Consider the following 16,500-nt stretch of genomic DNA (forward strand, 5'->3'; position numbering starts at 1 on the left):
GTAAGTATTTTAGAACTACGGGAAACTTATTCTACTATTATACAACAATATTACATTTGGGAGCAATGTAGCGAGAACATAAACTGCGTACCTTTTTGTAATAAGAGTGTATCAGGGTACATATCTGAGCTTTATACAGTGATTTGTTTTGATATCAAAAGTGCAGCTGTTTTATTTTGGGCTTTTGTGTTTCAAGAAAAGTATAAGTAAAACTATTGCATTTATTTCTTTTTTATACTGGGGAAATATACTCTTGTTCCATGTAGTTTCAGGGTAAGCGCAATAAAAACACATCGTCAGTCTTTAGAGATGCTCTTGTGTTTCAGTGCAGTCTCAAGATGTTTTTCTTGCTAAATGAATCTGTTTTGTGTGCAAGAGGGGAAAACATCATCAAAAGCCCATATTCTGCCCTTTCTCAAACTCTTGATGATGTTTCAGGCTCTACTAGAACAGGTTTTCCTGCTTGAATGTTGATTATTCTCCTCATATTGTCCATTGTTGCGGCTCCTCTCTTCCCAGTCTGTCAGTAACGCTCTGTTTACTTCCTGTCTCTATGAAGCCCCTCCTTCTGAAAAGTACACTGTGCTCTGATTGGTCAGCTGGAGCAGTGTGTTGTGATTGGTCGAGTGTGTTTGGGAAATGTCCCGCCCCTTACCATAACCGCCAGTTTCAAAACAATACTAACTAACTCAACTAGGCCCCGCCCCTTTATTATGCAATTTTTTTTATTTAAATGAGGAATATTGTGATGTGTTCGTTCCCGGTAGAAACTCAAGACTACAATGGAGTTGTTTCAGGAGTTCAGGAACACTGACTACGTTTACATGCAGCCAATATCCGGGTTATGGTCGGGTTAGGGTCACTATTTGGGTTTCTGAAACATTCGGAATAACGCGTTTACATGCGTGAGCAGAGAGAGTTACTCCTGTATACATGGAATTTACAATATCCCGATGTAAATGGCGACGCGCGGTTAGCGTCTGGACGTACGGACTTCCTTAAGACGCAATATGCGTCATTTCCGATTCTTTTTCCTGTATCCAAAGACAACAACAACAGCAGCAGCACGCGGATAATGAATAGTTCGGGGCAGATAGCGATCGCCTTTGTTTGCGCTTTCCTCCTCGCTCCAAAAGTGTGGTGCTGTGCTGCGTCTCGCCATGTTTACCTCTACTTCTTGTTTACTTCCGGTATACTGCACGCGGGTTTCTGTATGCGCCGTCCCTACTCAAAAGACCAAGATTCCTTGCGAATAGAACATGCGCAGAACACAAATCAATGTCCCTTTTGATGGGGATATGCCGATACGCGTTTACATGACCAAATATTCGGGTTAGAAAGGGGGTACCCCAGGTATAATATCCGGGTTTTTAAAAACCGGGATATGAGCATATCCGGGTTTTTGCCGGTGTTTACATGGCCGTGCGCGACCGGGTTATTGCTAATATCCCGGTTTTGAACGGGTTATTGGCTGCATGTAAACGTAGTCATTGACACTGATATAGAGGAGAACTCATGATCAAACAACAACTTTACACACTAAAGACGGATAAAGATGGACAAAAGCAGGATCAGACCTCTATAATTCACTGCTCGTCGATTAACCTGTGGACAGGGCCGTGGGACGAGGGGAATCCACTCAGGCATGTCCCACTCACTGATCCTCGTTTCATCACGAGACTCGTGAACTCCAGCGGCGAGTTACTGAAGCACAACTACAGCTTCTGCCGAATGTGTTATCCAGCACTGAAGACTGTGAGCTGCTCTTTCTCTGAACTATAAACAGCACTGAAGACTCCAGGTCCAGATCCTGGGACAGTCCTGCAAACTCTAGAGACGCTCCTAAAACCCCCTCTGAGATTGAGAGTAATGCACTGGCACAGGTCGAGTGTTTCTGTGACTAAACTGCCAGACTCAAGCATCTCCATTCAACACACGCTCCCCTGAGACTGACGTCACTACAGCGTCCACACACAGAAGACAGAGGCCTGTAGAAGCGGCCCTCAGTGGGACTCAGTCCTGCAGAGCTGTCGGATGAGTGATGAGACACTGGTATGGGGAAGAATCGATGGTAAGATGAACCGCGGCGCTCTGACACTTTTATTTCTTCCCGGATCAGGGTCAGCACTGCTTGACCAGGTCTATAGTTTTATCATTCTTTTCTTTAGAAAAATAAATAAATAAATATATGAAAAAATGAAAAAAATTATGAAATGCTAAAGTTGTTATAATTGCAAATTGATATGAAGCTCTTTCTTCACACAGAACTCTTCAGTCATCTTTAAACTAGTGAGGAAGAGTTGAGATGTGATTTACTCTCAACAAACCAGCTCAACTTTTGTGATGAATAATCTGATCATTTATTTAAAGATACAAATACAAATGTGAAAAAGGGCAAACACCTTTCATTTTTAAAAGATTTAATTCAGCTGATTATCAAAAATAGACATTAACTCATGATTATTTTATACACAATTTTGTGCATTGAATTCCCAGCAAAAATAACTGCCATGATATCAGATATGTATAATTTATGCCATTATGTGAGATTTTGATGTAAACTCACTGTCAGCCGTAACAGTTCGGCTCATAACTGCTGCAAACACCAGATCACACAATAGATATGGCTGCAAATTTTTGTTTAAATTCATTACAAAATGATCCTGAACAATCCTGAAGCCATCAGCGTTTGCTGGGATGCTTTTTCAGATTTGTTTCATTTTTGACTTCAAATGACTCATATCACTACAGTAACATCAGTGGGATATGTCAGGGTTAAATTAAACTCAGACACATACCTCTGTTCCTCAGACGAGCTGAACTCCTGATGTAAACGCACTGAATCCTTCAGGAATGATCTGGGGTGTGTGATGCGGTGTCACTCCTGTTACTGAACTGTGTGTGAACACAACCGGATTAATCCATGTGAAGCAGAACAGATAACAGTGAACCCAGAATGATGTTTCAGTGTCAAAGGCAAGTCAGTTTTCTCCAGCTGTGTTGGACGGGACGGCCAGTGCTTCTCTACGGCTGACCAACACAGTGTTTGAAGGACTGGATGCTCTTCATTAAACACAATAGTTGTTTGGGGATTGTTAATTGTATGAGTGTTAAATACTTATAAGTAATCCCATGGCACACTTGGAGGTTAGTGAACTCCAGAACCTGTTGGAGAACATATGGACTGGCCTTGCTTTAAATCACATTAGCCGCGTTTCCACTGTCGGGCCAGTGCGAGCCAGGGCTTTAAACGGGCCGTGCCGGGCTAATGGCACTGGGCCTGCATTTCCACTGTCGGGCCAGAAGCTCCACAGCGCTTCACTAAAACACGCTCGTAACACGCCTCTCTGGAACAACGTCACACTAACCCATCATTTCACCAACAAATGGAAGTTTTATCAGAAAACTAATCAGAAATCACTGGAAACAGCGTTGAAACCAAACATGATAAAAGCAGCCGTTTGCTGGCATTTTTGTTGTTTACTTGAATATTTAAAACCCAAGCATCGATGTTTTACCACAGGTTTACAATTAAAAGTGATACATTGATCATAATGAATTAATTTATGTCAAAACTGCACATTAGTCACTCAGAAATAAATTACCGTTAGGTCTATTTCACAAAAGAAAGAGGACACACTTACTTCTTCAGTCGCGTCTGTTACTGTTTATCTGGTAGTTACAGGACATATTTGCATCACATTTAGAAAGAATGATAATTTCTACAAATATATGCCACCAAAAATACGACCTGAGGAGCTTTAGCATTCTCTCTCGACTCCCATACAGATATTTTAAGTCAGAGAAACAGAGGAAGCTCCCGAAAAAAAAGTTGCTTTATTTTATGATAGTCCGGTATAAAGAGACGAGACGTAGGCTACTGACAGATCAAATAAAAACATGACTGTGATGGCCTTTATGATAGGTCTGATTTCTTCAAGCGTATGTTTTTTTACTATGCGTATCTTCAAGCGTTTACTATGTTTACTATGGTAATGGTTAGCGCGCATAGTCTTTTGCATCACAAACAGAAGGCATTCAAACATGAACGCGAGTTAAATTATTTTAAAAGTCTTTAATGCTGACAGAATCATCCGGCGCTGCCGTCTCCCGACTCAGGTGAACTCCGCCTCTGTTCGTAACCACTCCTCTAGCCCGAGCTGGCCCGCTCTGGCCCAAGGTATTCGACGGGCCAGAAATCCTGGCCGTTGGCCCAGAGTAAGCCCCGATCAAGCCCCGGAAGTGACAGTGGAAACGCGACTGGCCCTGGCACGCACTAGCACGGCCCGGCCGTGGCCCGACAGTGGAAACGCGGCTAATGTAAAGTGACTCAAAATAACACAACAGACATGTTTTCACAGTAATTTTTCATTACTAATGTCTCATGTCGTTCAATCACCTTTGTAAATACATAAATATAGAAAAACATCACATGTAAACAACCAGCTTCAAATATTTGAAGATTCATTGAAATTGCACACATGATTTCTCATAGGGAAACACGAGTAAACGAGAGCTGGAGGAGAGTGAGGATGAGATGAATGCATTCAGTTCTCTTTCATCAAGAAAGAGGAGCGTTTGATCAACAAGATAAAAAATATAAAACTTTAAATTCATTACACATATATACAGTGTTGCACGAGAAGATATTCACAGAGTCTTTACGCTTCTCTTCAGGGAAACCATTGGAATGGTGAAATCATTTCCTCAGTCTATGTTCATCAGTTCTCAAACCAGCCTAGAAAACTGCAGTCGCTCAAGAGTTTATATTCCAACCCATCCCATAGTTTCAGACCCCAATAAGACATAAAGAACACACACACACACACACACACACACAGCTAACTGAGGAGGAATTCACTCAGAACGCAGTGCAGGTTCAGGAATGATAACTGAATCACACTGAATCGCTCTGAAAGCCCTCAACCGCATCGTCTGTTATAACGCTCTTCTCCATTCGATGAAGAACTGCAGCGATACAGAATCATCTCTTCTGAATAAACATCTGGATGCAGGAATAGTGCGACGGTAACTTCACCAGGCCAATTTATGAATGAAGGCCTGTTCACACTGATATAGTTACCATTATGTTTATAGTCATCGTTCATAGAGTCCACACTAACTCACTATATCACGCCCGTTCAATACACACACGCTGCAGTTTGGCGTCTGTCGCTTTAAATGCTTGAGCTCATTAAAGCAGGATGGATTCTGATTGGCTGTCAATGTTTTTATAATGCATCAGCTCGAAAAATCCATGGACTCTGCTTATCTTTATATGTAGATCATTTCTTTAGAACCGTATCATTATAGTGATCGTCCCTGATGAGCACGGGTTTAAAGGCGCAATCTAAAACTACTGAGAAAATAGACGTGTTTAGCTGAAAACTGGATGATTTGCAAGATTTAGCAGGGTTTTTTACACTGAAATATGGGACCTTGGACTACAAAACCTTTCCATTTATGTATGGTTTATTAGGATAGGACAATATTTGGCCGAGATACTACTATTTGAAAATCTGGAATCTAAGTGTGCAAAAAAAATCTAAATATTGTGAAAATCGCCTTTAAAGTTGTCCACAAGTCCTCGATATTGCTGCATCCACTCACAAAAATAACTTTACATATATATATTTACGATAGGAAATTTACAAAATTCTTCATGGAATATGATCTTTACTTAATATCCTAATGATTTTTGGCATAAAAGAAAAATCGATAATTTTGACCCAGACAATGTATTGTTGGCTGTTGCCACAAATATACCCGTGCGACTGGTTTTGCGGTCCAGGGTCACATATAATGTTCTAGATGTTTTGTGAATTCCCCCTGACTTTTCCCCTGTTCTGGATATGGCAAGGCGAGTAACAGTAATAATGGTGATGTGTATGGGGTGTAGGTTCAGCCCTATACAGTGCTCTCCATGACCCAGTCAGCGCTCCCGCCAGAGCCTTTGCTCCCGCCGCTGTCCCCGTCCTCGTCGCAGCGCAGCAGCATGCCGTTCACTGACAGACTGCGTTTGGTCCAGATGCTGCTGATCCGCCGCGGGTACGAGCACAGCTGCTGCGCCCGGGACACGGTGAAGTCGCCGGTGTCGAACGAGTGACTCCTCCGGGGTCTGGAGGGCAGAGGCGATGTGAGTAACCTGCTGATCCGTGAGTCCAGAGTCCGGCCCAGCAGCGGCTCCCGGTCCGTAGGTTCCGAAGTCGGGAGAGCAGGAGCAGGGCCCCCGGACGGGAGCGGCTCCGAGGACGGGCCCCGCAGCTCCACAGACGTGAAGGCCCCCAGCAGCTGGTCCAGGGTGTGCCGGGGTCTGTGCGGCGCCGCCCTCAGGACGCTCGCGAGGGCACTGTTGGGGCTGTAGGGGGGAGCGTCTCCTGAACCTGAGGACGAAGAGGAGGAGGAGGAGGACAGGCTGCTCTGCAGAGAACCAGACTTGAACTGGACCACTCTGTCCTGCTGGGTCGCTTTGGGTTTGGGCCGCAGCAGAGGAACGCCGTTCTGCCCCAGCCGTCCTCCGTTGGGCTGAGAGTAGGAGTCAGTGCTGTCGCTCATCTTGCTGACCGGAGCTTCAGCTTCAGCGTTCCCACCGTCTCCTGCCTTGTAGCGCAGCACGAGGATCCCGATGAACAGCAGCAGCGTGGCCACGATCACTCCTCCCACCACCAGGATCATGGTGCCGCCCAGCAGCTGCCCGTGCAGAGCCTGGCACCGCGGGAGCCCGTCGCCGGTGTGGAAGCGCACGCAGCCCACAACACTGGTGGCCGTGAGCGTGGAGGCGGAGTCGTCCCAGGCCGCCAGCACACACAGGTCGTACCGACACCCCGACACCAGGCTGGACACCTTGAACGCCTGACTGGAGGGAGGAATCATCCTGCGGACACACAATCACAGACTCATCACACACAGATCATCTCATCATCTGATCCACTGCGTTCATACAGTATAAACAGGCTTTGATAGAAGCAAACAACAAACACATCTGACATGTACACAAACGTTCAAAAGTTTGGGATCGGTATGTTTTTTTATTGTCTCTAGTCTATTCTGCTTACCAAGGCTGCATTTATTTAATCGAAAATACAGTAAAACAGTGAAATATTATTCTAATGTAAAACTGCTGTTTTTTATGTGAATATATAGTAAAGTATAAATTATGTCTGTGATCAAAGCTGAATTTTCAGCATCATTACTCCAGTCTTCAGGGTCACATGATCCTTCAGAAATCATGAATAATGATGACAAATATGATGATTTGATGCTCAAGAAACATTTATAATTATTAAATGGGGAAGGGAACCTTTTCAAGGGAACTCGAGCTGCGTCAAGACGCTGTGGGAACGCCTCTGCGTGATTGAGCACCTATGAAATCAGTCCAAACGGCGTGACGGAAGGTGACGTCATTGACCAGGAAACTATAAAGCATACCTGGAACAAACAGTCACTAGCTTCTGTGTCTCTCTCTATTTATTGTTGTTTGTCCTCAAGCATATTATATATCTAGACAGGAGTATAATGGCGAGCAAACAGCTTTTTGGATCGTGTGTTCCTCCCTGCTCTCGCTTCATTACGAGTAGGGATACACGCGATTTATGGGTTGTTTGTTTGGGAGAGGAGCATGCACGGTCAGCTCAAAGGGGACTGACAGTGTTCATTCATAAATTCCCGACATGTAACATATCCACTATCGAGAGTTTGCAATAAGAATCTAATGGCTCAGATCTCGCATTTGCCGAGGCAGTTCTCATCTGATCTTTGAGGAGTTCTGTTGTCTGTATTTATATAGTATTTAGACTTTCATCTAGACTGTGTTTACTTGTCTGGTTGATCTTTGGCTGCATTTAAAGCAACACTATGGAACTTTTCCTCTGCGGTCCCCCTACAGTTTGGAAGAGGAATTGTCCATTACTGCTGTCATAAATCATTTAGCCTACCGCAGCCTACTGTCACGCCCACTGTTTATCCAGCACCGGCTTTGGAATGAACGATGTCCACAGACAAGGTAGAGTATGATGCATGATTTCATGAAAGTATGATGTAATGCGACATCAGAAACGAAGAAAAACAAAATAATGACCATTGTAACGCTTGCCGTAAAGCAAGTCAAATTTGTAGTTTTCTTATGTCTCATTAGAACTACAGAAACGCAACCCGATCTGGCAATCTTACATAGTGTGGTTATAGAAAAATAAAGGACTGCAAAGCGGAGGCATACGTGCCTTTCACCCTGTTACAACCTGATGAACCACTGAAACGATTTTGGAAACATTATTTTAAGGTAAATTTTTTTACATAGTGTTGTTTTAATTCTGAGGAAATAAATGCATCAATTCCTGGGGGAAATTAATAACACCTCATTATACGGTGCCCATCTCCCTTCGGTGCCCTCAGGTGCCGTTCTGCTAACCCCACTACCTCATGTGCTTCGGGCGCAGCGGTCTCCAGCGAGTTCTAGTCTCTGTGTCTGACTCCCAGAAGGAGGATTTAAGAGAGGTCAGTTCGGTTGTTTCCTGCCGGTCATCCGTTTCAGGACGCTGGATTGGCTTCTTGAGCTATCCTAGAGACCAGTCTCGAGAGGCAAATAGGTTCAGACTCTTCTACGAAAGGAGGCGATAGAAAGGGTTCCCCCTCCCAGCAGGGAGTTAGGGTTTTACAGCCGTTACTTCATTGTTCCAAAAAAGGATGGAGGGTTGCGTCCTATTCTAGACCTGCGTCAACTAAACCGCACAGTTGTAAAACTCAAGTTCAAAATGCTTACACTCAAACAGATCGTGTCACAGATTCAGTCTGAGGACATCACAGGAAGTTCCTGAGGTTCGCTTTCGGGAGCGAACCAATATCGGGTTCTTCCCTTCAGCCTAGGTTTACCACCCTGCACTTTCACGAAATTAGTGGATGCAGCTCTGGCTCTCCTGAGACTCCAGGGCATCCATGTGTTGAATTATATCGATGACTGGCTGATTATAGCTCAACCAGACGGCGGCTCGGCATTAAGATGTCATTCTGTCTCAAATGAGAAAGATGAGCTGAGGCTCAACACCAAAAAGAGTGTGCTCCGATCAAAAGTTTGGGAACAGTAATATATATATTACTGACTTCAACTTTTGATCTGTAGTGTTTAATGTTACAAAATAATCTATTTCAGATAAATGCTGTTCTTTTGAACTTTCTATTCATAAAAGAATCATGAAAAATGAACACAATTGTTTTCAACATTGATAATAATCATAAATGTTTCTTGAGCATCAAATCATCATATTAGAGTGATTTCTGAAGGATCATGTGACACTGAAGACTGGAGTAATGATGCTGAAAATTCAGCTTTGGTCACAGGAATAAATTACACTTTACTATATATTCACATAGAAAACAGCTGTATTGAATTGTTATATTTCACAACATCTTTAGTGTATGATTGAAGTACATTTGGGAAGCTTGAACCTCAGGCCTTCTTTATTTATTATGATACGCTACACACTGATGTTGGAAACGCAACGTGGAAGTAGTATTAACAAAACAAAAGTATTGTGAACAATAACCCAAATAACTATATCTGAATTCAGAATGATGAAAAACATTTCTTTCCACCCACTGTCTCTCTCTAGATGACTGTCCCATCCCATGACCTCCACCAGAGGGCGCTCTTTACCTCGGCTTTATCTCCCACAACCCTCTGCTGGACTAATCCTGCTCAGATTACTGTTATTTTCTCCTTTACTCTTGGCTGTTTAAGCCCTGTGTATTAACTCTTACTTAATAAAGTCTTGTGTTTCTATTACGCGGCCATTCTGAGCGTTATCCTGGTTTCCTGTGTCCAGGTTTTCTGATTCTCTGCCAGTTTTCTGGATTACCCTTTTGTCTGTGCTTTCTGCCCAGTTGTTCATGTGGACTGTGTGTTTGACCTTTGGCCTGTTATATGGATTACGATTCTGGATTGTCCCAATAAAGCTGCATTTGGATCTTGAAACCAAGTCTCAGAGCACTTTGTAACAATTCTACATGTTATCTGTATTAATGATCAGTGTTTCTGCCTTGTTTCAAATCAAGACGGCTCTTCTAACGTCACTTGGCCACTCGTGTTTCAGCTAATATGAAGAGATTCCCACTGGAAAACACAACTTCTCCCAGTGTTTCATGTGTTGAACTGGTAATCCCAATACTTCCGACTCACTCGAAGGGCACATTATTTATCTAGCAGATGCTTTGTTATGCAAATCAGGAAAAGAGAAGATGAAAATTCAGACAGCAGCAGACGCTTCAGCACAATTTGCACTTTACAAAGTAAAAAACAAAACAAAGTAAACCTACTTGAAATCTAACATATCACAGAAACATGAAAAACAAACAAAAAACTGAAGATTGGGCATCCTATTTAGCCCTCTGGGGACCAAGGTGTTTTTGGGGCCCTTGAGATGTTCTGACATGCTCTGACATTTGTGCTTTTTTCAGTTATTTATAAACATGTTAATGGCAAAGGTGTAAATTCACTCTATATAGCACAAACAGGGCTAGCATAATATGTGAGCAACATGTATGTAGATGTTTGTATTTTTAAGAGAATAATGTTTATGCGTGGTTATTGAAAAAAATAAAAATGAAAGTTGCTGAAATAAGACCACAAAACTCATACTAAATATGTGTCCACAAGACTTTTGACTAATGGATGTTTTCACTTCGAGTTCTGGCTTCAAAATTATGTGAAAATAGTCTTGCTTTATCGTTCACATAAAACAATACATTGATTTAAATTGTGTAAGACAGGTTTTGCTTGGAAAGCCAATATGCAAGGGGGGTGTGAAGGAGGAGTGGTTTACACCTGAGAATACAATGTCCCACCCATTATGCGTAATTACTTGCATAATGAGCCATTCATTCAGGTGTGACACTGACTGAGCCAGTGTTTTTATCTATATTGTAAATATGTTTTGCTATTTTATTAAAAAGGTTACAATTACAACAATAATTACAATTTCAACAATAATTCAAGTGTACTCTTTCTTTGTAAAAAAATTATTATAGGCCTACATTTTATCATATGTATTCATTAGTTTGAATATAGCCAACATTGGAACATCTAACATCTTAGTTGATGACTTTATTTTTGACAAAAATAGTATTTTATATATATATATTTGATGTGGCAGTATATTCTACAATAAAAACTGTACCCAAATCTAGTCAACAAAATGTTGTCTTTCATATTTCGCCTGATTGTAACGTTGTTTTTATGAAATATTAGGGCATATAAATGTTAATTTGCAGTTTAATACGTTGCTTATACAAAGACATTTTATTTCAACATATTTCAGTCGATTTTTACTCATCTCAGTAGGCTATAGCAAAGCATTTTAGTTGATTAAAGCGGTTTATTCTTTCACACACAGACACGCGATTCATATTTAGGCTAAACAGTCTTTACAAATATGTACCCTTCATTCATCTCACAGAAACACGATTCATATTATAGAAACGCGATTCATCTTTTTGCGGTTTACATAGGCCTACACTAACGTTATTCCATAACGTTATTCCACATAACACTTGAGAAAAGATAACTTAGCCTACCTCACTCCTCATCTATTGCTCCTCATATCAGCACTGTTCTCAGGAAACTTTTCTCCAGGATTATTAGGTAGGCTATGCCTCACTTGCGGCGCGCTGCATGTGTTTACAGCTAATGTGGGCGTTTCACAGGTCTGAAATGGTTCAGAATTTGCGTTTGAATAGCGCGCGCTCTCCGGGGCGTGGTTGCATTACATTTGAATGAGCTCTAATAAGCTCGACTGGAATCGCTCTCTTTTAATACAGATTTCACAAGCTGAGAATATTTGTTTAAGAGAAGCGATTTCAAGCTTTATGCCCGTGGGTATGTTTACCTGTTTGACTGAATTTTCGCGGAGTATCAGATAATTTTCGAACGCGTTTCAAATTGGACTTCACAGACAGAGAGAGTGCAGAACTTGAATCATGTTTATTTTTCTTTATTTGGCAAAAAGCACAACACTTTATTTTTATTGTGAGTATACAGAAAAAAAAATAGAAACTTAACAGGATCGATTGATGTATAACACGAAAATGAAAGATCAAAATTAACAGAGCAGTTTGAGCTTATTTTACATTGCTAAAAAAAAAAACGAGCAGAACGCGGGAACGCGTTTTTGGTCCTCAGAGGGTTAAATCAGATTTGTTTGTTTAAATGTGTTTGGAGTGTCAGATCATATTTCAGGACTTTCATTTTGACTGCCGGGCTGTGGCGTCACACAGAGTTCACTATATATTAATCTAAATCTAGTGCACTATTTGTGCTCTTTTCCCAGGAAGTAAACTCTACCGTACACAACGACATCAGGAGTTTGGTTGATGGTAGCGGTCCAATTCAATAGCCGCGTTTCCACCGAAATTACCCAGAACAATTTGTCCCAGGAACTTTTTTCCCAGGAACCTTTTTTGCCCCAGACCGGTTGCTTTCTGCGTTTACACCGCGGTCTAAAGTACCGGGAAGGTAAACTGCGCGCAACTGCTCCTCCCAGTCTGCGACGGACAGTAATCAGTTTTGAGCGCCACATTTATAATAAGTATGGAGGAGATTCAAACTGTGCTGCAGTTATGTATTGGTTTACTAACGAGGTAATTAACAAAACAAAATAGACGAGCACTGATACTAAAGCGTGTTCAGAAAGCTTGTATGCGTATAAAATTAGACAACGTATGTTATCAGTTATTGTGAGATGCCTGGGACGAACCCGCAAAAATTTCCTCTTTCGCAAATACGCTTAAAAAAAGCCTGAACCCCATCTATCAATCATAAGCCGCGTTTCCACCGCAGGAACTTTCCCCAGGAACTAGGAACTTTGGGCTGGTACTCGATGTGTTTACACCGCAGGAACCAGGGTCTAAATGAAGTTCCGGGTAAATATTTCCCCCTCCGATAGTCCCTGCTCATGAGGTAATACTTTTTCAAAGTTCAGGAACTTTCAGGGGTGGGACTTGTGCGCTGCACAAGCTGATTGGTTGTGTTCACGCCGCATTTTGGTTGGATGATTCCACGCAGATTAAAAAATCTATTGCGGTTCGTGTCGTGGTTTCATGCAGTAAGAGTCTGTCTGCAAATATGGAATTTAATAAAAAAACTGGTGGACTGGCGACGAGTTTCAGGCTTTATTAAGGGTATTTGTGGAAGAGGAAACTTTCTGCGCGTTCGTCCCAGCCATCTTACGGTCAATGTCCGCAATAGCTGATAATATATATACAAATTTTATATCTAACGTTAGCATTACGAGCTTACTGAACACGCTTTATCAGTGCTCGTCTCTTTTCTGCCACAGCTTTTATTATTAAGTCATTATGTTTACACATTGTCATCTATTGCAAGGCACTCCAAACCATATTACAAATTTACTATAACAGGATTGAAATAGCGCTTTGAGGTTAGTAACAAACAACTATTTACAAGACTATTCACTATTTATGATTGATAGACGGGGGTTCAGGCTTTTTTTAAGCGTATTTGCGAAAGAGGAAATTTTTGCGCGTTCGTCCCAGGCATCTCACAATAACTGATAACATACGTTGTCAAATTTTATACGCATACAAGCTTTCTGAACACGCTTTAGTATCAGTGCTCGTCTATTTTGTTTTGTTAATTACCTCGTTAGTAAACCAATACATAACTTCTGCACAGTTTGAATCTCCTCCATACTTATTATAAATGTGGCGCTCAAAACTGATTACTGTCCGTCGCAGACTGGGAGGAGCAGTTGGGCGCAGTTTACCTTCCCGGTACTTTAGACCGCGGTGTAAACACAGAAAGCAACCGGTCTGGGGCAAAAAAAGTTCCTGGGACAAATTGTTCCGGGTAATTTCGGTGGAAACGCGGCTATAAATAGTGACAGTCTTGTAAATAGTTGTTTGTTACTAACCTCAAAGCGCTATTTCAATCCTGTTATAGTAAATTTGTAACATGGTTTGGAGTGCCTTGCAATAGATGACAATGTGTAAACATAATGACTTAATAATAAAAGCTGTGGCAGAATAGAGACGAGCACTGATAAAGCGTGTTCAGTAAGCTCGTAATGCTAACGTTAGATATAAAATGTGTATGTTATCAGCTATTGCGGACATTGACCGTGAGATGGCTGGGATGAACGCGCAGAAAGTTTCCTCTTCCACAAATACCCTTAATAAAGCCTGAAACTCGTCGCCAGTCCACCAGTTTTTTTTATTAAATTCCATATTTGCAGACAGACAACTCTTACTGCATGAAGCCACGACACGAACAGCAATAGATTTTTTCAAAAGGGAGGTTAAAAATAAATAAAATGCTGCGTGGAATCATCCAACCAAAATGCGCCGTGAACACAACCAATCAGCTTGTGCAGCGCACAAGTCCCACCCCTGAAAGTTCCTGAACTTTGAAAAAGTACTACCTCATGAGCAGGGACTATCGGAGGGGGAAATATTTACCTGGAACTTCATTTAGACCCTGGTTCCTGCGGTGTAAACACATCGAGTACCAGCCCAAAGTTCCTAGTTCCTGGGGAAAGTTCCTGCGGTGGAAACGCGGCTAATGAAGACATTTAGGAAAGTTACTTGTGTAGTTATGGATTTGCCAATGCTAGAGGCATCAATTATGTATTAAAGTCCCCATGTCGTGAAAATCAAGTTTTTAATGTTGTTTATGTGTGTATGTGGTGTGTGTAATGTGCTTTAAGACAAACCGTGTGTAAATTCATAAGTCGACACCATTGCTGAGTATTTTCTCCTTAAAACTGCAGTGAACCAAAGACAGTCTCAAAAACACGCTTTGAAATCGCTGGTGTTTCTGACGTCACAAACTACCTTGTAACCAATCAGATCAGCGTGCCGGCGGGCTTCAGCATATCATTTACATTTACATTTACATTTACATTTACATTTAGTCATTTAGCAGACGCCTTTCTCCAAAGCGACTTACAGATTAGGACAAAATTCAGCGAGTCATCATAAAGAGGCAAAAGCAACAACAACGCAAGAAGTGCTCAAAGTACGAAGTTCAGGTATTATTCAGAGTAGCATAAGCCTGATAAGTGATGTTACAAAGGGAAAGGAAAACTTTTTTTTTTTTTTTTTTTTTCTTTTTTTTTTTTTTTCTATAAGGTTAAGTGCTCACGGAAGAGATTGGTTTTCAGCTGTCTTTTGAATGTTGTCAGGGATTCTGCATTCCGGATGAGGGTGGGGAGAGCGTTCCACCAGCATGGAACTGTGAATGAGAATGTTCTGGAAAGTGATTTTGTGGCTTTCTGTGATGGAACCACGAGACGTCGCTCGTTGACCGATCGTAGGTGTCTGGTAGGGATGTAGACTCGTAGGAGTGAGTGAAAGTAGGAGGGAGCTGAGCCTGTGATAGTTCTGTAAGCAAGCGTCAGTGCCTTGAACTTGATGCGAGCAGCGAGAGGTAGCCAGTGCAGAGAGATGAACAGAGGAGTGACGTGGGCCCTCTTGGGCTCGTTGAAGATAAGACGAGCTGCAGCATTCTGAATCATCTGTAGGGTTTTGGTTGCACATGCTGGAAGTCCAGCCAGAAGAGCATTGCAGTAGTCAAGCCTAGAGATGACCAGGGCCTGGACGATGAGTTGTGTTGCATGCTCAGTTAGGAAAGGCCTGATTTTCCTGATGTTGTGCAGTGCAAACCTGCATGATCGAGCTGTCTTTGAAATGTGATCTGTGAAGGTCAGCTGGTCATCAAACGTTACTCCAAGATTTCTGACCGATCTTGATGGGGTGATTAATGATGACTCTAGCTGGATGGTGAAGTCGTGCTGTAGAGACGGATTGGCAGGGAGGACGAGAAGCTCAGTCTTTGCCAGGTTGAGCTGCAGGTGATGTTCCTTCATCCATGTGGAGATGTCCGCCAGACAGCTTGAGACCCGTGCAGCTACTGTGGGATCATCTGGTTGAAAGGAGAGGAAGAGCTGCGTGTCATCAGCATAGCAGTGGTAGGAAAAACCGTGTGCCTGTATGATGTGTCCCAGTGATGTGGTGTAGATGGAGAAGAGGAGGGGACCAAGAACTGAACCCTGGGGAACCCCTGTGGTCAGCTGATGTGCTCTGGATACCTCACCTCTCCATGCGACCTTGAAGGACCTACCTGTGAGATAGGACTCAAACCAGTGGAGTGAAGTTCCTGTGATGCCCAGTGATGAGAGGGTGGACATAAGGATCTGATGATTCACCGTGTCGAAGGCAGCAGACAGATCCAGGAGAATGAGGACTGAAGATTTGGAAGCAGCTTTTGCGATCCGTAGGGCTTCTGTGACTGACAGTAATGCAGTCTCAGTTGAGTGTCCTTTCTTGAAGCCAGATTGGTTGACATCCAGCTGGTTGTTTAGAGACAAGAAGGATGTTAGTTGGTTGAAGACAGCTCTTTCAAGTGTCTTCGCAATGAATGGTAGGAGAGAGATAGGTCTGTAATTGTCTACAAATGATGTGTTTAGCGTTGGTTTTTTGAGCAGTGGAGTAACC

At 42.3% G+C, this 16,500-nt stretch overlaps 1 protein-coding gene and 1 long non-coding RNA gene across 3 annotated transcripts in view; both read right to left on the reverse strand.

Moving 5' to 3' along the window:
- LOC309482596 overlaps positions 1 to 16,500 on the reverse strand; it is a 230,396-nt gene that overhangs the window by 12,446 nt on the left and 201,450 nt on the right. The gene's annotated exons all lie outside the window — the stretch shown is intronic.
- lrfn2b (leucine rich repeat and fibronectin type III domain containing 2b) overlaps positions 3,750 to 16,500 on the reverse strand; it is a 165,388-nt gene continuing 152,637 nt past the window's right edge. For both annotated transcript variants that reach the window (XM_082147909.1, XM_082147910.1), the window contains one exon: positions 3,750 to 6,874. In XM_082147909.1, the coding sequence (XP_082004035.1) occupies positions 5,908 to 6,874 (967 nt within the window). In that variant the 3' untranslated portion in view covers positions 3,750 to 5,907. The remainder of the gene's footprint in view (positions 6,875 to 16,500) is intronic.

The sequence above is a fragment of the Leuciscus leuciscus genome (genome assembly GCF_965113295.1).
Source record: "Leuciscus leuciscus genome assembly, chromosome: 19".
Classification (NCBI taxonomy): Eukaryota; Metazoa; Chordata; class Actinopteri; order Cypriniformes; family Leuciscidae; genus Leuciscus; species Leuciscus leuciscus.